At 36.9% G+C, this 24,258-nt stretch overlaps 2 protein-coding genes across 3 annotated transcripts in view; one reads left to right on the plus strand and one right to left on the minus strand.

Moving 5' to 3' along the window:
* Nucleotides 1–7,057, minus strand: part of LOC133635572 (glycoprotein-N-acetylgalactosamine 3-beta-galactosyltransferase 1-like) — a 14,214-nt gene extending 7,157 nt beyond the window's left edge. The window contains exon 1 of one of the 2 annotated variants that reach the window (XM_062028786.1): nucleotides 7,039–7,057. The gene's annotated coding sequence lies outside the window, so the exon portion shown is untranslated. Of the gene's footprint in view, nucleotides 1–2,107; nucleotides 2,172–7,038 lie in introns of those variants that run through there. The other variant, XM_062028787.1, reaches the window with a different exon arrangement.
* LOC133635573 (succinate dehydrogenase assembly factor 3, mitochondrial-like) lies at nucleotides 3,341–23,810 on the plus strand. Its single transcript, XM_062028788.1, has 2 exons — nucleotides 3,341–3,604; nucleotides 23,172–23,810. The coding sequence occupies exons 1-2, from the start codon at nucleotides 3,428–3,430 to the stop codon at nucleotides 23,364–23,366; spliced, it is 372 nt and encodes a 123-aa protein (XP_061884772.1). The 5' UTR covers nucleotides 3,341–3,427; the 3' UTR covers nucleotides 23,367–23,810.
* Nucleotides 23,811–24,258: the final 448 nt, after the last annotated feature.

Here is a 24,258-nt window from a genome sequence, read left to right on the forward strand (position 1 = left end):
TGTTCCCACAAGGTTGGGAGCGTGGAATTGTCCAAAATGTTTTGGTATCCTGGAGCATTCAAAGTTCCTTTCACTGGAACTAAGGGGCCACGCCCAACTCCCGAAAAACAACCCCACACCATAATTCCTCCTCCACCAAATGTCACACTCGGCACAATGCAGTCCGAAATGTAGCGTTCTCCTGGCAACCTCCAAACCCAGAGTCCAGTGGCGACGTGCTTCACACCACCGCATCCCACGCTTTGCATTGGTGATGTATGGCTTAGATGCAGCTGCTCGGCCATGGAAACCCATTCCATGAAGCTCTCTGCGTACTGTACGTGGGCTAATTGGAAGGTCACATGAAGTTTGGAGCTCTGTAGCAACTGCAGAAAGTCTTTTCACTATGCGCTGACCCCTCTCTGTCAGTTCACCTGGCCTACCACTTGCTGGCTGAGTTGCTGTTGTTCCCCAAACTCTGCACTTTTCTTATGATAAAGTTGACTTTGGAATATTTAGGAGCGAGGAAATTTCACGACTGGATTTGTTGCACAGGTGGCATCCTATGACAGTTCATTTGGATGGGCGGCCAAATAGTTTTGCAATACAGGCAAGCCAGTCTAGTACCCGCACTCTTTTACTATGAAGCCACGTTGATGTAACACGTGGCTTGGCATTGTCTTGCTGAAATAAGCAGGGGCGTCCATGGTAACGTTGCTTGGATGGCAACATATGTTGCTCCAAAACCTGTATGTACCTTTCAGCATTAATGGCGCCTTCACATATGTGTAAGTTACCCATGTCTTGGCCACTAATACACCCCCATACCCAGGGCCGGCCCGTGGCATAGGCCGTATAGGCAAATGCCAAGGGCGCCGTCCATCAGGGGGCGCCACGCCAGTGCCACAAATGTTGGAGGAGAAAAAAAGAAAAAAAAAGTTGGTACTATTATTTCTAAATACATAAAATAATCCCACGTTAATTAAAATGCAAAGTAAAGCCTATTTAATAGAAATATTATTTGTTACAACATTACGCCCCACCCCCTCCCCCGGCACGGTGCACCCCCTCCCTTCCCGTATCATGACTATTTTTGGAGGTCACCACATAAAAAAAATCAACACAAGATGTCAAAACGGCCAAAACTGTCAGGTGCCCAGGGGAGAAAAGAAGAGGAGAAACGAGAAAAAGACAGAGGTAGCAGGGAGGTAACGTTAGCCTACATGAAATTATTTGTCTGTTACAGAATGTGATAGTAACCTGGCTTTTTTGCATTAAGCTACTGTTACATGATTCGGCAATTGCTAATCAATAAATAGCTAGTTCTGTTTTAACGTCGGGTTAATATTGTGGAGGGGGCTAAATTGTTATGGAAAATAATAATGTAACGTTAGGTAATTACAGTACTCCCTGGTGTACAGTCATTTGTAAGTCATTCTAGTTAATGCAATATTAAAAAGCACAAATAGAGGACTCTGTAGGATCCCCTTTTTTTGTAATATAGTTGTTAAAGTCATACTGGTTTGATATCTTGTTTTGTGCAGTGCCTTATTTATATTGTATTTTTAATTTATTTTATGCAACTTGTTGACACGTTTTATTTTGTGTTTATGTATGTAAAAAATATTGTATTTCATATATTCATTTTTTATTTTTTGTATTCATTTATTCATCCATATTTTTTTTTTATCTTGTTAACTATTCTGATTGTTAATTTGCTTTCTTTAAGTAAAAAAAAAAGGTCAAAGACAAAGCTATTCGGTTTCTTGTGAGTATATACACTTCACTGCCGATGTGGGGGGGAGGGGGGGGGGGGGCGCCACCTAAAATCTTGCCTAGGGCGCCAGATTGGTTAGGGCCAGGCCTGCCCATACCATCACACATGCTGCCTTTTACACTTTGCGCCTAGAACAATCCGGATGGTTCTTTTCCTCTTTGGTCCGGAGGACACGACATCCACAGTTTCCAGAAACAATTGGAAATGTGGACTCGTCAGACCACAGAACATTTTTCCACTTTGTATCAGTCCATCTTAGATGAGCTCAGGCCCAGCGAAGCCGACGGCGTTTCTGGGTGTTGTTGATAAACGGTTTTCGCCTTGCATAGGAGAGTTTTAACTTGCACTTACAGATGTAGCGACCAACTGTAGTTACTGACAGTGGGTTTCTGAAGTGTCCCTGAGCCCATGTGGTGATATCCTTTACACACTGATGTGGCTTGTTGATGCAGTACAGCCTGAGGGATGGAAGGTCACGGGCTTAGCTGCTTACGTGCAGTGATTTCTCCAGATATTACGGAGCGTAGATGGTGAAATCCCTAAATTCCTTGCAATAGCTGCTTGAGAAAGGTTGTTCTTAAACTGTTCAACAATTTGCTCAGGCATTTGTCGACAAAGTGGTGACCCTCGCCCCGTCCTTGTTTGTGAATGACTGAGCATTTCATGGAATCTACTTTTATACCCAATCATGGCACCCACCTGTTCCCAATTTGCCTGTTCACCTGTGGGATGTTCCAAATAAGTGTTTGATGAGCATTCCTCAACTTTATCAGTATTTATTGCCACCTTTCCCAACTTCTTTGTCACGTGTTGCTGCCATCACATTCTAAAGTTAATGATTATTTGCACAAAAAAAAAAGTTTATCAGTTTGAACATCAAATATGTTGTCTTTGTAGCATATTCAACTGAATTTGGGTTGAAAATGATTCGCAAATCATTGTATTCCGTTTATATTTACATCTAACACAATTTCCCAACTCATATGGAAACGGGGTTTGTACAAAAACAACAAATATGTTCATAATTTAAAAACAATAATAGTTTTTTATAAGTCAGTGCGTTAAATAATCACTGTGAATATTGATTTATATTAGGGTTGTCCCGATACCAATTTTTGGGTACCGGTACCAAATATATTTCGATACTTTTCTGAATAAAAGGGACCACAAAAAATGTCATCATCTTAGGGTACAATACGTCATTTAATGACGTAATCCCACGTACAATTTGAAGTTGATTTCAACATTTGGAGGATGAATAAACACGAGATTGGTGTATATATGGTATATATTTCAAGAACGCGGTACCTTGCGCCGACCCGAGGTGACTTGGAGGTGTCACCCCGTCAAACTGCACACTTATTCGGATGAATATTTCCCTCAACTCCCGCAGCTCGACTTCCGTATGGCTTGGGGTTGCTAGGCAACCACTCACTAAAAGAGGCGCTCCCGGTTGTCTTATTTTCAGCGCGTCGGCTGACTGTTCAAAGATCGCAGTCCGTGGGTAGGAAAACTTTTAAGATTCTTAAAAAACGAGAGTTTTTAATCTTTGCATCCTTTTTTTTCCGTTGACAGGAAGTGACGGAGGAGCAAGCTCTTTCATTTCCGGTTCAAGCAGCAAGGACGTTAGCTTGTTAGCTTGTTAGCTCCTGCTGTTTGTGTACGTCAAGGATGAGTGGCTCTGGTCATGTTTCTAAAGTGCGGACTTTGTACAAAAGGATCCTTGTGCTGCATCGTTTTATGCCGATACATTTGAGAGCACTAGGAGACCAGTATGTCAAAGAAGAGTTTCGAAAACACAAGAATGCTTCTCCTCAACAAGCCAACAACTTCATGACAGAATGGCAGGTGAAGTATTGTCTTCTTCCTCAAACTGTATTAATATTATATATTGTATCCTCTATAGATAATATATGCATTATATATTGTATCCGCTATATACAATATATACATTATGTATTGTATCCTATATAGATAATATATACATTATATATTATATTTACATTATATATTGTATTCTATATAGATAATATATACATTGTATATTGTATTCTCTATAGATAATATATACATGATATATTGTATTCTATATAGATAATATATATATATTATATATTGTATTCTCTATAGATAATATATACATTATATTTTGTATCCTCTATAGATAATGTATACATTATATATTATATATTGTATTCTCTATAGAAAATATATACATTATATATTGTATCCTCTATAGATAATATATACATTATACATTGTAACCTCTATAGATAACAACTTCATGACAGAATGGCAGGTGAAGTATTGTCTTCTTCCTCAAACTGTATTATTATTATTATATATTGTATCCTCTATAGATAATATATACATTATATATTGTATTCTCTATAGATAATATATACAGGATATATTGTATTTTATATAGATAATATATATATTATATATTGTATTCTCTATAGATAATATATACATTATATTTTGTATCCTCTATAGATAATGTATACATTATATATTATATATTGTATTCTCTATAGAAAATATATACATTATATATTGTATCCTCTATAGATAATATATACATTATACATTGTAACCTCTATAGATAACAACTTCATGACAGAATGGCAGGTGAAGTATTGTCTTCTTCCTCAAACTGTATTATTATATATTGTATCCTCTATAGATAATATATACATTATATATTGTATTCTCTATAGATAATATATACAGGATATATTGTATTTTATATAGATAATATATATATTATATATTGTATTCTCTATAGATAATATATACATTATATTTTGTATCCTCTATAGATAATGTATACATTATATATTATATATTGTATTCTCTATAGAAAATATATATATTGTATCGTCTATAGATAATATAAACATTATACATTGTAACCTCTATAGATAACAACTTCATGACAGAATGGCAGGTGAAGTATTGTCTTCTTCCTCAAACTGTATTATTATTATTATATATCGTATCTTCTATAGATAATATATACATTATACATTGTATCCTCTATAGATAATTTATACATTATATATTGTATTCTCTATAGAAAATATATACTTTATATATTGTATCCTCTATAGATAATATATACATTATACATTGTATCCTCTATAGATAACAACTTCATGACAGAATGGCAGGTGAAGTATTGTCTTCTTCCTCAAACTGTATTATTATTATTTCATCCATCCATCCATCTTCTTCCGCTTATCCGAGGTCGGGTCGCGGGGGCAGCAACCTAAGCAGGGAAGCCCAGACTTCCCTCTCCCCAGCCAGTCAAGCTCTTCCCGGGGGATCCCGAGGCGTTCCCAGGCCAGCCGGGAGACATAGTCTTCCCAACGTGTCCTGGGTCTTCCCCGTGGCCTCCTACTATTGTTATTATTATTATTATTATTATTATTATTATTATTATTATTATTATATATTGTATCCTCTATAGATAATATATACATTATATAGTGTATCCTCTATAGATAATATAAACATTATATATTTTATCCTCTATAAATAATATATACATTATATATTGTATCCTCTATAGATAATATATACATTATACATTATATATTGTAGTCTCTATGGATAATATATACATTATATATTGTATCCTCTATAGATAATATATACATTATATATTATACATTTTATCCTCTGTAGATAACAACTTCATGACAGAATGGCAGGTGAAGTATTGTCTTCATCCTCAAACTGTATCATTATTATTATTATATATTGTATCCTCTATAGATAATCTATACATTATATATTGGATTCTCTATACATAATATATACATTATATATTGTATCCTCTATAGATAATATATACATTATATATTGGATTCTCTATACATAATATATACATTATATATTGTATCCTCTATAAATAATATATACATTATATATTGTATTCTCTATAGATAATATATACATTATATATTGTATCGTCTATAGATAATATATACATTATATATTGTATTCTCTATAGATAAGATATACATTATATATTGTATCCTCTGTAGATAATATATACATTATATATTGTATCCTCTGTAGATAATGTATACATTATACCTCTATAGATAACAACTTCATGACAGAATGGCAGGTGAAGTATTGTCTTCATCCTCACACTGTATTAATATTATATATTGTATCCTTTGTGGATAATATATACATTATATATTGTATCCTCTATAGATAATATATACATTATATATTGGATTCTCTATACATAATATATACATTATATATTGTATCCTCTATAGATAATATATACATTATACATTATATATTGGATTCTCTATAGATAAGATATACATTATATATTGTATCCTCTGTAGATAATATATACATTATATATTGTATCCTCTGTAGATAATGTATACATTATACCTCTATAGATAACAACTTCATGACAGAATGGCAGGTGAAGTATTGTCTTCATCCTCACACTATTAATATTATATATTGTATCCTTTATGGATAATATATACATTATACATTGTATCCTCTATAGATAATATATACATTATATATTATACATTGTATCCTCTGTAGATAACAACTTCATGACAGAATGGCAGGTGAAGTATTGTCTTCATCCTCAAACTGTATCATTATTATTATTATATATTGTATCCTCTATAGATAATATATACACTATATATTGTATCCTCTATAGATGATATATACATTATACATTATATATTGGATTCTCTATACATAATATGTACCTTATATATTGTATCCTCTATAGATAATATATACATTATATATTGTATTCTCTATAGATAAGATATACATTATCTATTGTATCCTTTGTAGATAATATATACATTATACCTCTATAGATAACAACTTCATGACAGAATGGCAGGTGAAGTATTGTCTTCATCCTCACACTGTATTAATATTATATATTCTATCCTCTATAGATAATATATACATTATACATTATATATTGTATCCTCTATAGATAATATATACATTATATATTGTATTCTCTATAGATAATATATACATTATATATTGTATTCTCTATAGATAATATATACATTATACATTATATATTGTATCCTAAAATATGAGGCCTCCTTTAAAGCAACACTTGCCTTGACCTTAAAAAGTAAAAATTTGAGTCCTGTGAACATATCAGCAACATTAGCAGCACTAGAGTACATTATAACCTCGTTTCACAGTTTACACTTGTTATATTCTCTTAAAACACGAGAGCAGAGAAAAACACTCACCTCCTCACAGCATGTCTTAACAGCAAGTGAGGATGACAATGTCACTACCGGAAGAAGATAGGACTTAAAGATAAAATGACAAATGCTCCCAAAACTAAATATTTGCTGAAAAAATTACAAAATAAAGGTGACAATAATAACAATAGAGCAATAAAATAAAACGTGAGGGAATTTTGGTGGGATGCATACAATACATTATATACCTGCTACATTCACCCCTCCTGAATTACACCAAATCCCTGAGCAGCTGACTGGACATGACCCTGTCAGGACAAGAAACACTGGGCCACCCGCACGGGTTTACATTACGATCTAATCTTCACATTCAGCTTGAGAGCTACCTGACAAACAGGTTTAGAGAAATCAAAGGGTTGGGCAAGCCATAGTCCTTTCCAGAATCGCTTGGCGCCATGTACACCAAACTACCCGGCCCACTTTACTCTTAAGCCACACTTGCATGGATAAACACTAAGTACCATCTTACAGCGGCACAGTGCAAAACAAAATAAAAACAACATTAAAATTGAAACAATATCCCGGAAAAAAGCGAAAAACATAAGACAACCCTTTAGAACAGAATAGGGCACGAAGACACTTTGAACTCCAACCAAATGAGTTTAAAAACCCCCCATGATAATCTGCGTCTGAGCCATTGTCTCTACTGGGCGGCTGACCCTCTTAACAACCCTGCCAGCACGTGTTCTAAACACACTCAGCTCACTCAACTCCGTCCTCTAACTGGCAACATTGTTACAGGGTTAACAGTTGGGACATGGTCTGTGGCAACCCCCGGCACTGTGTCTGCTGCGTCAACTGCTGGCACACTGACTGGTTGAAACGACTGGACACTGCTTGCATCAATGACTGATACTGTATCTGGTGCGACTAGCTGGTCTATCTCTGTATCAGAAGAGTCTTGCTCCCTATCAGACTGGGCTGCATCCATAGACACTCCGTCACAAGGCTGGTGACAGGCAGATTCTTCAGCCCCGCTCAATACCCATGCACTTGTCCTATCCTCCGAACTCTCCCCCTCCAAGGAGTCGATGAGATCCTCCATTTGACACTCATCCTCTGCATCATCAAGACTGTCCTCAGTTCCTGACATGTCTCCATTAGCAGACTCTATGGGCAGGAAGCTGATATCCAGGATAAGGTTGCGATGTACCACCTTCGTTTTTCCTTTGTCATCTTCCAACTTGTAGACATGAGTCTGCGGGTTGCTGTCCATGACAGTATAGACTGTTGGTTCCCACTTGTCTGCAAGTTTATTCTTTCCCCTCTCACCTTTGTTGGAGAGGAGTACTCGGTCTCCCACATTCAGGTAAGTCCCCTTGACCTTCCGATTGTAACCTCTGGCCTGCTTGTCTTGTTCTTTGATAGCATGTCTTTGAGCGATGCCGGCTGCTTCATGAAGGTAAGACATAAGCGATGTTACATAGCTGTCATAGGCAACAACCATTGGGTCATGTAGGACCCGTTTGAACATCACATCAACGGGGAGCCTCGGAACCCGCCCAAACATGAGATGAAAAGGCGCGTATCCAGTTGTTTCATGCACCGTTGCATTGTATGCAAATGTCAGGGTCTAGATTTGAATCAGAATCAGAATCAGAATAGTTTTATTGCCATTGTTTGAGAACGGGTTCACAAACTAGGAATTTTTCTTGGTGTAAACGTGCGACATAAAACACATATAACACATATTTGGTAATAAAAAGAGCTGTAACTGAGCTATCAGATAGACTTAGAAGGGATTCAAGGAATTCAAGGAGCTACTGTTGGGAGTTATTGTTCATTTGCCTGATGGCCGAGGGGAAAAAACTGTTCAGGTGGCGGGAGGTGTGGGTCTGGATGGAGCGTAGTCTCCTGCCTGAGGGGAGAGGGGAGAATAGTGTGTGTCCAGGATGAGAAGAGTCAGCTGTGATCCGACCCACACGCCTCCTGGTCCTGGAGGAGAACAAGTCCTGGAGGGATGGGAGCTTGCAGCCAATCACCTTCTCAGCAGCACGTACGATGCGCTGCAGTCTATTCTTATCCTGGACTGTGGCGCCGGGGAACCACACTGTGATGGAGGAGGTCAGGATGGACTCTATGATGGCTGAGTAAAACTGCACCAGCATCTCTGTCGGCACCTTAAGTTTCCTCAGCTGCCGCAGGAAGTACATCCTCTGCTGGGCCTTCTTGATGAGGGAGCTGATGGTCAGCTCCCACTTGAGGTCCTGGGTGATGGTGGTGCCCAAGAAACGGAAGGAGTCCACAATGGGGACGGGGGTGGGAGAGTCAATCAGGGTGAGGGTGAGGGGGGATGGTGGGGCTGTGACTTTCCTGAAGTCCATGATCATCTCCACTGTTTTCTGGGCGTTCAGCTCCAGGTTGTTGAGGCTGCACCAGGACGTCAGCCGGTCCAACTTCTCTCATGTAGGCGGACTCATCGCCATTCGAGATGAGCCCGATGAGGGTGGTGTCATCCGCAAACTTGAGCAGTTTTACGGATTGGTGACTGGCGGTGCAGCAGTTTGTATACAGGGAGAAGAGCCGGGGGAGAGTACACAGCCCTCAGGAGTACCAGTGTTTGTGGTTCGACTGTCCGAGACAATCTTCCCCAGCCGTACGTGCTGTCTTCGGTCTGTCAGGAAGTCATTAATCCAACTGCAGAGGGAGTCGGGCACGCTGAGCTGGTAGAGCTTGTCTCGTAGCAGTCCTGAGTCATTTGCTGTGGCCACTTGGCCTTCTCTTTCAGCGACAACGAACGGAGTATATTCCCCAGAGTTCTGTTGAATCTCTCGGTCCCCCCGATTCCCATAGAGTGGTAGGCTGTAGTGTGCGACTTGGAGACTCCTGATAGTTTAAGCAGCTCCGCAATGAGCTCACTCTCAAAACTGGCTCCTTGATCTGTGTGGATGCCCGTGTACACAGAAGACGTTATCCCAAAACTTTTTAGCAACCTGCTTCGCTTGTTGGTTTGCACAGGCAAAGGCACGGGCCAACTTTGTGAAATGATCTGTCAGGACAAGAACGTCCACTGAACGCTACTTGCTATCCTCTGCACTCCATGAATCCAAACACACCAGTTCCATTGGAGCCGAAGTCCTGATACTCTCAAGTGGGGCTCTGGCGGAAGGATCTGGTGTCTTGGCGGAAGGATCTGGTGTCTTGGCGGGATGCACCTCTGACAACACTTGACGTAGTCTTTAATTTGATGCTCCATTTTAGGCATAAAAGAAGCGTTGTCTTGCCAGGTGAATTGTTCTTGCCTGCCCTTGATGTCCGGCCAGGTCATGCACACCGCGCAAGGCCTTTTCTATCGTTGGCAGCATGTCTGCGATGTGGACGTAACTTTAATACATCCCAGATATACTTGCGGACAGCCATCTACAAAATGTGCAAATATTAAGAAGACAGTTTTAAGAACAAAAAGTCCATATGGAGCACGAGCGCAAAGCAAATGTGACGTCATGCTCGCCTTTCTCCTTGGAGACATCAAGGGACAGATGTATGGTCTCTCAACACGAGTACAGTCTATAAACAACATCACCAGAAAAAGATGCTAGATTTGTTGCTAATCATTTTACATTTTTTTTTAAAAGTCACAAAGTCTCTAGACCACAGGTGTCAAACTCAAGGCCCGGGGGCCAGATGTGGCCCGCCACTTCATTTTATTTGGCCCTGGAAATATATGTATCGGTTTCATAAATACACCTTACGGTGCAACCTGGACACATCATCAGTGATTCTCCCGGGGTCTTAGGGTGTTTCGGGTCTTAATCAAACACCCTCTCCCGGGCGACCCAGCCGAGGGTGATCAGTCCCTCGACGTGTGTCCAAGTAGTGCTCCACGCCATGCGTCCGTCCCCCTCCGACGGTCTGCCCCGGGGTTGCGCCGGTGGTGCTTGGAGGTTCCAGGCACTGTGGGGAGTGTCCGGGCCTGGGTCCTCCTCCGTCTCATCAGGGCCGTACAAGGTACTGGCCCTGTGCGTTGCACCACGGGTTTCCTCAGGCAGCCTATCTTGATCTTATGTGTCTTCAGGGTTTTTCGCAGCGTTATATGGGTGCTCCCTTGCGGGAGCTGCAGCTTGGGATGCTACCCCTCCCTGCCCCGGTTGCCGTCTTTCCGAGCTGTCAACTGTCTCTCCAGTTGTCACCACTCTTTCGGGGTTGTCATCCAGCCTCTTCCTGGAAGTCAATGGCGATGCCATACTGGATCGGTTTCATAAATACACCTTACGGTGCAACCTGGACACATCATCAGTGATTCTCCCGGGGTCATAGGGTGTTTCGGGTCTTAATCAAACACCCTCTCCCGGGCGACCCAACCGAGGGTGATCAGTCCCTCGACTTGTGTCCAGGTAGCGCTCCACGCCACGCGTCCCCCCTCCGACGGTCTACCCCGGGGTTGCGCCGGTGGTGCTTGGAGGTTCCAGGCACTGTGGGGAGTGTCCGGGCCTGGGTCCTCCGTCTCATCAGGGCCGTACAAGGTACTGGCCCTGTGCGTTGCACCACGGGTTTCCTCAGGCAGCCTATCTTGATCTTATGTGTCTTCAGGGTTTTTCGCAGCGTTATATGGGTGCTCCCTTGCGGGAGCTGCAGCTTGGGATGCTACCCCTCCCTGCCCCGGTTGCCGTCTTTCCGAGCTGTCAACTGTCTCTCCAGTTGTCACCACTCTTTCGGGGTTGTCATCCAGCCTCTTCCTGGAAGTCAATGGCGATGCCATACTGGATCGGTTTCATAAATACACCTTACGGTGCAACCTGGACACATCATCAGTGATTCTCCCGGGGTCATAGGGTGTTTCGGGTCTTAATCAAACACCCTCTCCCGGGCGACCCAGCCGAGGGTGATCAGTCCCTCGACTTGTGTCCAGGTAGCGCTCCACGCCACGCGTCCCCCCTCCGACGGTCTGCCCCGGGGTTGCGCCGGTGGTGCTTGGAGGTTCCAGGCACTTTGGGGAGTGTCCGGGCCTGGGTCCTCCTCCGTCTCATCAGGGCCGTACAAGGTACTGGCCCTGTGCGATATCAATAAAGTACTGTAACTTTTCTTACTAAATGTATTATTTCTTTCTATTTTGGGGGAGAAAAAAATATATGTACTCCATGTAATCGCAAATTATTTTAACTTAAATATTGTCTAATTATGCAAAAATATATGATCAAACATTCAAACCATTTTTTAAGCAGAAATAAATACTAATAATAATGATTTCAAAGCAAGTTATCCATCAAAGTGTGCAATGTAAAAGTAGCAATAGGTTTCATGGTCAAATTGTGAAATTTACTGTGCTTTTTACAGCATTTTTCTCTAAATGAAGGGACAAGCGGTAATGGATGGATGGATGGATGAAAAAAACTGTACTTCTTTTTTCTGTAATAAACTGTGGTGCCGTTTTGGCATTTACAGTGATACATCGAAAAATCTACTGTTACATACAAAACAAACAAACTGGGAGCTAAAGTGCCGAAGTTTTACTGTAAAATTGCATTTTTGTTAAAGGCCTACTGAAAGCCACTACTACCGACCACGCAGTCTGATAGTTTATATATCAATGATGAAATCTTAACATTGCAACACATGCCAATACGGCCGGGTTAACTTATAAAGTGACATTTTAAATTTCCTGCTAAACTTCCGGTTGAAAACGTCTATGTATGATGACGTATGCGCGTGACGTCAATCGTTGAAACGGAAGTATTCGGACACATTGTATCCAATACAAAAAGCTCGGTTTTCATCGCAAAATTCCACAGTATTCTGGACATCTGTGTTGGTGAATCTTTTGCAATTTGTTTAATGAACAATGAAGACTGCAAAGAAGAAAGCTGTAGGTGGGATCGGTGTATTAGCGGCTGGCTGCAGCAACACAACCAGGAGGACTTTGACTTGGATAGCAAACGCGCTATCCGACGCTAGCCGCCGACCGCATTGATGATCAGGTGAAGTCCTTCGTCGATCGCTGGAACGCAGGTGAGCACGGGTGTTGATGAGCAGATGAGGGCTGGCTGGCGTAGGTGGATAGCTAATGTTCTTAGCATAGCTCTGTGAGGTCCCGTTGCTAAGTTAGCTTCAATGGCGTTGTTAGCAACAGCATTGTTAAGCTTCGCCAGGCTGGAAAGCATTAACCGTGTAGTTACATGTCCATGGTTTAATAGTATTGTTGATCTTCTGTCTATCCTTCCAGTCAGGGGTTTATTTCTTTTGTTTCTATCTGCAGTTAAGCCCGATGCTATCACGTTAGCTCCGTAGCTAAAGTGCTTCGCCGATGTATTGTCGTGGAGATAAAAGTCACTGTGAATGTCCATTTCGCGTTCTCGACTCTCATTTTCAAGAGGATATAGTATCCGAGGTGGTTTAAAATACAAATCCGTGATCCACAATAGAAAAAGGAGAGAGTGTGGAATCCAATGAGCCAGCTTGTACCTAAGTTACGGTCAGAGCGAAAAAAGATGCGTCCTGCACTGCACGCTAGTCCTTCACTCTCACGTTCCTCATCCACGAATCTTTCATCCTGGCTCAAATTAGTGGGGGTAATCATCGCGTTCTCGGTCCGAATCGCTCTCGCTGCTGGTGTAAACAATGAGGAAATGTGAGGAGCCTTTCAACCTGTGACGTCATGCTACTTCCGGTACAGGCAAGGCTTTTTTTTATCAGCGACCAAAGGTTGCGAACTTTATCGTCGATGTTCTCTACTAAATCCTTTCAGCAAAAATATGGCACTATCGCGAAATGATCAAGTATGACACATAGAATGGATCTGCTATCCCCGTTTAAATAAAAACATTTCATTTCAGTAAGCCTTTAAATTTACAGTAAAAAAAAAATTACATTTTACAGTAAAATTCTGGCAACTGAGCTGCATATTTTTTTTTACCATAAAAACAGCAGTACTGTTTTTCCATTTACAGTAATATACACTACATTTTGAGGCAAAATTATTGCAACTTAACATTTTTTTTTTTTTACATTTTAGTTGTTTTTTTTTTAAATCTACTAATACAATGCATAAAAAATATTGTGTAATAATAGTGTTCACTGTTAGAAGCGCACCGTCTGGGGCCAAACATAACTGCCATGTGGCCCTCAGTGAAAACCACACCTCTGCTCTAGACACTTTGAACAATGTTCAACAAAGTACATTTTACAATAGACAGCAACAATTGAAAATATGGCAAAACAATTTAAAAACTTAAAATATAGTATAAAATTTATTATTGATATTATATCCAGTGTTTATCCAGCATGGCAGTACCTCTAATGTCACATCCCGGATGTTTGCTGGGAATCCATTCATCCATTTTCTACCGCTTGTCCCTGTCAGGGTGCCGGAACCTTTCCCAGCTGTATTCGGGCGGATATTAATGAATATTTACTTGGTAGTAGTGGCCTCAGATATGTCACACATTAATATAAATCACCTTCACCAGTTATTAGCGACAGTAATTGAGTCTTGTATTTTCTACATGTTACTTTTGCACTAGCCTGACAGTTAAGAACGACATGTTTGATAAGATGATTTTTCTTCATTATTATATTCTCATCTGAACAAATATTTTTTGCAAATATGTACCCAATGTTCATTGTGTAGGTAATGTAACACATCACAGTAGGTAGGTACTTACTTACCAGTACATCTGTTTTTACTAGGGATGTCCGATAATGGCTTTTTGCCGGTATCCGATATTCCAATTTTGTCCAACTCTTTAATTACCGATACCGATATCAACCGATATATACAGTCGTGGAATTAACACATTATTATGTCTAATTTGGACAACCAGGTATGGTGAAGATAAGGTACTTTTAAAAAAAAATTGTAAAATAAAATAAGATAAAAAAAATTAAAAACATTTTCTTGAATAAAAAAGAAAGTAAAACAATATAAAAACAGTTACATAGAAACTAGTAATTCATGAAAATGAGTAACATTAAGTGTTAAAGGTTAGTACTATTAGTGGAGCAGCAGCACGCACAATCATGTGTGCTTACGGACTGTATCCCTTGCAGACTGTATTGATATATATTGATATATAATGTAGGAACCAGAATATTAATAACAGAAAGAAACAACCCTTTTGTGTGAATGAGGAGGGAGGTTTTTTGGGTTGGTGCATTAATTGTAAGTGTATCTTGTGTTTTTTATGTTGATTTAATTTAAAAAAAAAAAAAAAAAAAACGATACTAAAAAAACTAATACCGATAATTTCCGATATTACATTTTAACGCATTTATCGGCCGATATTATCGGCAGGCCGATATTATCGGACATCCCTAATTTTTACTCATTTATTTATTTACAGACATCATTTTATATTACATTATTGTTTCTTTTGTTGATATTAGGGTCCGTTCTGCAAAATCCGTAGAAGTGTAGAGCGTCTGGATAGGAACCCACAGTTGAAATACACATCATCATATAATATACAGTACAATACAATTCATTTCTAAATCTACCCACCCAATACCCATTTACAATTTCACACCAACAGGTTTACATTTACAGAGAAGGAAGCTTTTAATCCACCAAATCAGATATCCAATTATTCAGGTTTGATTATAAAGTTGCATCTCGGAAGATTTGTGATGATCATACCAAGACCAAACATATGCAAAAAAGGGGAAATCCTCAGCTATGAGGGGTGTGCTAAATATCCTAAGCATAACGTACACTGCAAAAAGTGAAATCTAAGTAAGATGAAATATCTCAAATAAGGGTGATATTTGCTTATTTTCTGTCTGATAAGATCATTCTTCTCACTAAGCAGATTTTATGTTAGAGTGTTTTACTTGTTTTAAGGGTTTTGGTCCTATATGATCTCAGTAAGATATTACAGCTTGTTGCTGAGATGTGATGACCTATATTGAGTAAAACATGCTTGAAACTACAATATCAACTGTTGCAAAGCTGTGTCATCAACACTCACAAGTATAAAACTACTTTTTCAAAGTACCGGTAGTAATTTCTTATTTCAAGCATGAACAAAAAAAACATTTAACATGTGACATTTCAAACAATTTCGAACAGAAATAGTTCATGCACATTCAGATAAATTCTTCAAAATTACAATTAATACAATTTTGGCCGAGGACCGGGCTGTATATACAGAGGGCCGGGCTGTATACATGCGCACTAATTGACTGAAAGAGCACGCACTTGGCGCGATGATGTCATGTAGTCGATGGAAAAATGCATTTTTAGACAATAGGATTTTCCTGAGCGGCTAGGAGACACCGAGAGTAACAAGCGGTTGCCTTGTTGCCTTTCCATTACAGTAAGAACAATAAATTAGTTTTTAGTATAAGTTTGCTGGTTTGAAGAAATGTAATGCCGAGCGCATATCATTATGTCAAGATAATGGCACTAGCATTTACTTCATTTAAGAACATTTTTCAACATATTGAGCAAAAAGGTCTCTTTTTTTTTTTCTACCTATCAAAGTGCACTTTTTATTCATGAGAATATACTTATTTCATTGAGGTTAGCTAATTTTACTTGTTTTGGAAAGTCTCGACAAGCCAAATGTTCTTGTTCTATTGGCAGATAATTTCGCTGAGTTCAAATAAAATACCACAAATTTTTGTATGTTTTTTTCTTGTTTTTGAACACTGACTTTTTGCAGTGTAGCAATTAGAGACGTCCGATAATATAAATGTGTTAAAATGTAATAGCGGAAATTATCGGTATCGTTTTTTTTATTATCAGTATCGTTTTTTTTTTGTTTGTTTGTTTTTTTTGTTTTTTTTTTATTAAATCCACATAAAAAACACAAGATACACTTACAATTAGTGCAGCAACCCAAAAAATCTCCCTCCCCCATTTACACTCATTCACACAAAAGGGTTGTTTCTTTCTGTTATTAATATTCTGGTTCCTACATTATATATCAATATATATCAATACAGTCTGCAAGGGATACAGTCCGTAAGCACACATGATTGTGCGTGCTGCTGCTCCACTAATAGTACTAACCTTTAACAGTTAATTTTACAAATTTTCATTAATTACTAGTTTCTATGTAACTGTTTTTATATTGTTTTACTTTCCTTTTTATTCAAGAAAATGTTTTTAATTTATTTATCTTATTTTATTTTATAATTTTTTTTTAAAAGTACCTTATCTTCACCATACCTGGTTGTCCAAATTAGGCATAATAATGTGTTAATTCTACGACTGTATATATCGGTTGATATCGGTATCGGTAATTAAAGAGTTGGACAATATCGGTAAAAAGCCATTATCGGACATCCCTAGTAGCAATACATTTGGCTTAAAACGCTTCTTAAATATGTTTAAAGAATGTGACTCCAGCACCATGTGACCTGTCTGCATTGTCACTACATTGCCACAAGATGGCAGTACAGCTCCATCAAACTGGGATAGGCTCATGGAAGTGTAATGTTGTGTTATCGGGGCCCTATTATGCAAACGCAAGTTTTGTTACCTATTGGTATTTGCTTTTGTGTATTTTGTATCTGCATGCGTCCCCAAAATGTGAAAGATAAAAAAAAAAAAACATAAGAAGTGACAGATGCTATGACAAATGTGTATAACTGGCTTGAGAAATCCCAACCATACCTGAACATATCCAAGACTATGTACTTCTCTAAAATACTAACAGTAGCTACATGTACACGGACAACAATAATTTAATCTGATCATCATTTGGATTAGAATGCTCCTTTGCACGTGAGCCCTGAAAAAATGATCTGATTATGACGTGCATTTTCATGCATCACATCTTAAATTGGAACACTTTACTTTGACATGCGCAGAACCTAACATAAACAGAAAGTTGTTTTTTTATTATTCGTGCTATATTGAGCCATCTTTTGGACGAGTTGGCTCTCTGCAGGTGCTGACTAAGCAGTGACTTCCACTGTAAACAAACATGTCAAGTTTCTTACAAGTAGCATTATCACTGGAGGACGAGGAATAGCTAAACATGCTTCACTACACACCGTAGGAGGATACAATAGCTCACCGGTGTCACAATGTAAACAAATGACATGGGTGGACCTACACTTGACATCCACTGTAATGATACCAAGTACAAGAGCGTATCTAGTCCATACTACTATGACTACATCGATATTTTTTGTCATCACAAAATCTTTTTTCCTTTTTTTTAAATTCCTATTATTTTTATAAACTCAGGAAATACGTCCCTGGACACATGAGGACTTTGAATATTAGCTTTTAACTACTTCGACATTTGTGGTATCACCCAAAGCTAATGTAAAGTATGAAAGAACACAAGAATAAGTGATTATTACATTTTAACAGAAGTGTAGATAGAACATGTTAAAAGAGAAAATAAGCAGATATTAACAGTAAATGAACAAGTAGATTAATAATCCATTTTTACAGTTTGTCCCTCATAATGTGTACAAAATAATAGGTGTATAAATGACACAATATGTTACTGCAGACTAATTAGGAGTCTTTGTTTGTTTACTTACTACTAAAAGACAAGTTGTCTAGTATGTTCAACATTTTATTTAAGGACTGAATGGCAATAATAAACATATGTTTCATGTACTCTAACATTTTTTGTTACAATAAAGACAATAATTGAATTTTTTGCGGTCCCCTTTATTTACAAAAGTATTTAAAAGTATCAAAATACATTTAGGTTCCGTTACCAAAATAATGGTGTCGGGACAAGCCGACATTGACTGTAATGATACCAAGTACAAGAGCGTATCTAGTCGATACTACAATGGTTACATTGATATTTTTTCGTTTCACAAACTCTTTTGTCGATTTTTATTGTTTATAAACCCAAGAAATACGTCCTTCGACACGGGATCACTTTAAATATGACCAATGTATGACCCTGTAACTACTTGGTATTGGTAGTATCACCCGAACTAATGTCAAGTATCAAAGAAGAGAAGAATAAGTGATTATTACATTTTAACAGAAGTGTAGATAGAACATGTTAAAACAGAAAGTGAGCAGATATTAACAGTAAATGAACAAGTGGATTAATAATCCATTTTTACAGTTTGTCCCTCATAATGTGTACAAAATAATAGGTGTATAAATGACACAATATGTTACTGCAGACTAATTAGGAGTCTTTGTTTGTTTACTTACTACTAAAAGACAAGTTGTCTAGTATGTTCACTATTTTATTTAAGGACTGAATGGCAATAATAAACATATGTTTCATGTACTCAAACATTTTTTGTTACAATAAAGACAATAATTGAATTTTTTGCGGTCCCCTTTATTTACAAAAGTATTTAAAAGTATCAAAATACATTTAGGTTCCGTTACCAAAATAATGGTGTCGGGACAAGCCGACATTGACTGTAATGATACCAAGTACAAGAGCGTATCTAGTCGATACTACGATGGTTACATTGATATTTTTTCGTTTCACAAACTCTTTTGTCGATTTTTATTTTTTATAAACCCAAGAAATGCATCCGTCAACACACGGGATCACTTTAAATATGACCAATGTATGACCCTGTAACTACTTGGTATTGGTAGTATCACCCAAACTAATGTCAAGTATCAAAGAAGAGAAGAATAAGTGATTATTACATTTTAACAGAAGTGTAGATAGAACATGTTAAAACAGAAAGTGAGCAGATATTAACAGTAAATGAACAAGTGGATTAATAATCCATTTTTACAGTTTGTCCCTCATAATGTGTACAAAATAATAGGTGTATAAATGACACAATATGTTACTGCAGACTAATTAGGAGTCTTTGTTTGTTTACTTACTACTAAAAGACAAGTTGTCTAGTATGTTCACTATTTTATTTAAGGACTAAATTGCAATAATAAACATATGTTTCATGTACTCTAACATTTTTTGTTACAATAAAGACAATAATTGAATTTTTTGCGGTCCCCTTTATTTACAAAAGTATTTAAAAGTATCAAAATACATTTAGGTTCCGTTACCAAAATAATGGTGTCGGGACAAGCCGACATTGACTGTAATGATACCAAGTACAAGAGCATATCTAGTCGATACTACGATGGTTACATTGATTTTTTTTTTCGTTTCACAAACTCTTTTGTCGATTTTTATTGTTTATAAACCCAAGAAATACGTCCTTCGACACGGGATCACTTTAAATATGACCAATGTATGACCCTGTAACTACCTGGTATTGGTAGTATCACCCAAACTAGTGTCAAGTATCAAAGAAGAGAAGAATAAGTGATTATTACATTTTAACAGAAGTGTAGGTAGAACATGTTAAAACAGATATTAACAGTAAATGAACAAGTGGATTAATAATCAATTTTTACAGTTTGTCCCTCATAATGTGTACAAAATAATAGGTGTATAAATGACACAATATGTTACTGCATACGTCAGCAGACTAATTAGGAGTCTTTGTTTGTTTACTTACTACTAAAAGACAAGTTGTCTAGTATGTTCACTATTTTATTTAAGGACTAAATTGCAATAATAAACATATGTTTCATGTACTCTAACATTTTTTGTTACAATAAAGACAATAATTGAATTTTTTGCGGTCCCCTTTATTTACAAAAGTATTTAAAAGTATAAAAATACATTTAGGTTCCGTTACCAAAATAATGGTGTCGGGACAAGCCGGCATTGACTGTAATGATACCAAGTACAAGAGCGTATCTAGTCGATACTACGAAGGTTACATTGATATTTTTTCGTTTCACAAATTCTTTTGTCGATTTTTATTGTTTATAAACCCAAGAAATACGTCCTTCGACACGGGATCACTTTAAATATGACCAATGTATGACCCTGTAACTACTTGGTATTGGTAGTATCACCCAAACTAATGTCAAGTATCAAAGAAGAGAAGAATAAGTGATTATTACATTTTAACAGAAGTGTAGATAGAACATGTTAAAAGAGAAAATAAGCAGATATTAACAGGAAATGAACAAGTAGATTAATAATCCATTTTTACAGTTTGTCCCTCATAATGTGTACAAAATAATAGGTGTATAAATGACACAATATGTTACTGCAGACTAATTAGGAGTCTTTGTTTGTTTACTTACTACTAAAAGACAAGTTGTCTAGTATGTTCACTATTTTATTTAAGGACTGAATGGCAATAATAAACATATGTTTCATGTACAAATAAAGACAATAATGCCATTTTTTGTGGTGCCCTTTATTTAGAAAAGTATGGAAGTACATTTTGGTACCGGTAGCAAAATGTTGGTATGGAGACAACACCAGTGTGAGGTGTTTATGGTCATTGGTGACGCACCAGTGCAGCATAGCTGACTATAATGTGATGGCTCCTCCACTCACAATAGAGAGAAAAGACGTGAGCAAACTACACAAAGACTTTCATCAGTAAAATAGAATGACTCAATCTAATCAACTTCACATTGTTGGGTGTGTGTGTGTGTGGGGCGCCTAATATAATGGCAGTCAAACACTGGTGGTCAACATTTAGCTTTTGTGATTCAGAAATGTGTGTGTGCGTGCGTATTGACGCCTCGTTCCATTCCACACAGAAGTGAGTGGACAGGTTAGAGGTCATCATGGAGACATCCAATGCAATTAGAGGCTGCTGATGGATGGAAATCAGACACAAGTAGATGTAACCCCGAGAGCTTTCTTTGTCTATGTGAAATGTATGTTTGTCATAAATTGACCAAGGATGTTGGAGTCCGATAAATGTTGGAATGTTTACAGTAGATGAGGACTAGAGACATTGCTTGGCTGCCATTCAAAGGGAAAATGCAAACGATTCTGTGGCAACACAACTCAGAGAAAACTTGGTGGCAAGGTTCCAACACACACACACACACACATATATATATATATATATATATATATATATATATATATAAGAGCTGCAACAACTAATAGATTAAAATCGATTATAAAAATAGTTGCCGATTAATTTAGTCATCGATTCGTTGGATCTATGCTATGCGCATGCGCAGAGGCTATTTATTTATTTAGGTTTTTTTTTTGTTTGTTTGTTTTTTTTATAAACCTTTATTTATAAACTGCAACATTTACAAACAGCTGAGAAACAATAATCACAATAAGTATGGTGCCAGTATGCTGTTTTTTTCCAATAAAATACTGGAAAGGATAGAAATGTAGTTTGTCTCTTTTATCCGATTATTAATCGAAGTAATAATCGACAGATTAATCGATGATCAAATTAGTTGTTAGTAACAGCCCTAATATATATATATATATATATATATATATATATATATATATATATATATATATATATATATATATATATATATATATATATATATATATATATATATATATATATATATATAAATATATATATATTTATATATATATATATATATATATATATATATATATATATATATATATATATATATATATATATATATATATATATATATATATATATATATACATATACATATATAGGTGTGTATGTATTTATAGGTATATATGTATATATAGGTAATGGTGTATATATAAATATATATAGGTGTATGTATGTTGGTATGTATGTATACAGGTATATAAATATAGGTGTGTGTATGTATATATATATAGGTGTATATATATAAATGTATATATACATATATATGTGTGTGTATATATATATACAGTATATAGATATATGTATATGTGTGTATATATTTAGGTATATATATATATATATATATATATATGTTTATATTTGTATAGGTGTGTGTGTGTGTGTATATATATATTTATGTATATGTGTATATATGTATGTGTGTGAGTGTGTGTAAAAAATACTTCTTCATGAAGTACTTGTTGTGCTTGTCACTTGTAGAGGTACAAGTAAGTAATTGTTCATGAAATACTTGTTGTGTCACTTGCAGATGTACAAGGAAATACTTGTTTATGAAGTACTTTTGTGCTTGTCACTTGCAGAAGTACAAGCAACTCCTAGTTGATGAAGTACTTGTGTGACTTACAGAAGTACAAGGAAATACTAGTTGATGAAGTACTTGTGTGACTTACAGAAGTACAAGGAAATACTAGTTGATGAAGTACAAGGAAATACTAGTTAATGAAGTACTTTTGTGACTTGCAGAAGTACAAGGAAATACTAGTTAATGAAGTACTTTTGTGACTTGCAGAAGTACAAGGAAATACTAGTTAATGAAGTACTTTTGTGACTTGCAGAAGTACAAGGACAACTTGCAGTCGCAGATCCTGGAAGCTTCAGGAAGCAAAGGCGGCTCGCTGAGTCTGGGAGTCAACATGTCTGAGAAAGAACTGAATGACTTCCGCCAGGAACAGATAGGTCAACTTTACGAGCTCCTGCTGGAGTCCACCAAACCTAATTCACAATTTCACATCCAGGAGGACAAGTCATGAAACATGAAGTATTATTGTTGGACTGACTGACCTCCTGAAAAGACCTGTAACTTGTGTAAGTACGAAGAGTGTATTATGGGTTATTATACTACACCAATAAAGTGTGTAAGTACAAAGAGTGTATTATGGGTTATTATACTACACCAATAAAGTGTGTAAGTACAAAGAGTGTATTATGGGTTATTATACTACACCAATAAAGTGTGTAAGTACAAAGAGTGTATTATGGGTTATTATACTACACCAATAAAGTGTGTGAGTACAAAGGGTGTATTATGGGTTATTATACTACACCAATAAAGTGTGTAAGTACAAAGGGTGTATTATGGGTTATTATACTACACCAATAAAGTGTGTAAGTACAAAGAGTGTATTATGGGTTATTATACTACACCAATAAAGTGTGTAAGTACAAAGAGTGTATTATGGCTTATTATACTACACCAATAAAGTGTGTAAGTACAAAGAGTGTATTATGGGTTATTATACTACACCAATAAAGTGTGTAAGTACAAAGAGTGTATTATGGGTTATTATACTACACCAATAAAGTGTGTAAGTACGAAGAGTGTATTATGGGTTATTATACTACACCAATAACGTGTGTAAGTACAAAGAGTGTATTATGGGTTATTATACTACACCAATAAAGTGTGTAAGTACAAAGAGTGTATTATGGGTTATTATACTACACCAATAAAGTGTGTAAGTACAAAGAGTGTATTATGGGTTATTATACTACACCAATAAAGTGTGTAAGTACAAAGAGTGTATTATAGGTTATTATACTACACCAATAAAGTGTGTAAGTACAAAGAGTGTATTATGGGTTATTATACTACACCGATAAAGTGTGTAAGTACAAAGAGTGTATTATGGGTTATTATACTAC

Source organism: Entelurus aequoreus, linkage group LG20 (genome assembly GCF_033978785.1).
Source record: "Entelurus aequoreus isolate RoL-2023_Sb linkage group LG20, RoL_Eaeq_v1.1, whole genome shotgun sequence".
Taxonomy (NCBI): Eukaryota; Metazoa; Chordata; class Actinopteri; order Syngnathiformes; family Syngnathidae; genus Entelurus; species Entelurus aequoreus.

Bases quoted from the DNA above. Each gene is read 5' to 3' on its own strand.
- LOC133635573 (XM_062028788.1), top strand. From the start codon at position 3,428: ATGAGTGGCTCTGGTCATGTTTCTAAAGTGCGGACTTTGTACAAAAGG. The intron at 3,605-23,171 runs GTGAAGTATTGT...TGTGACTTGCAG, and splicing joins ACTTCATGACAGAATGGCAG to AAGTACAAGGACAACTTGCA.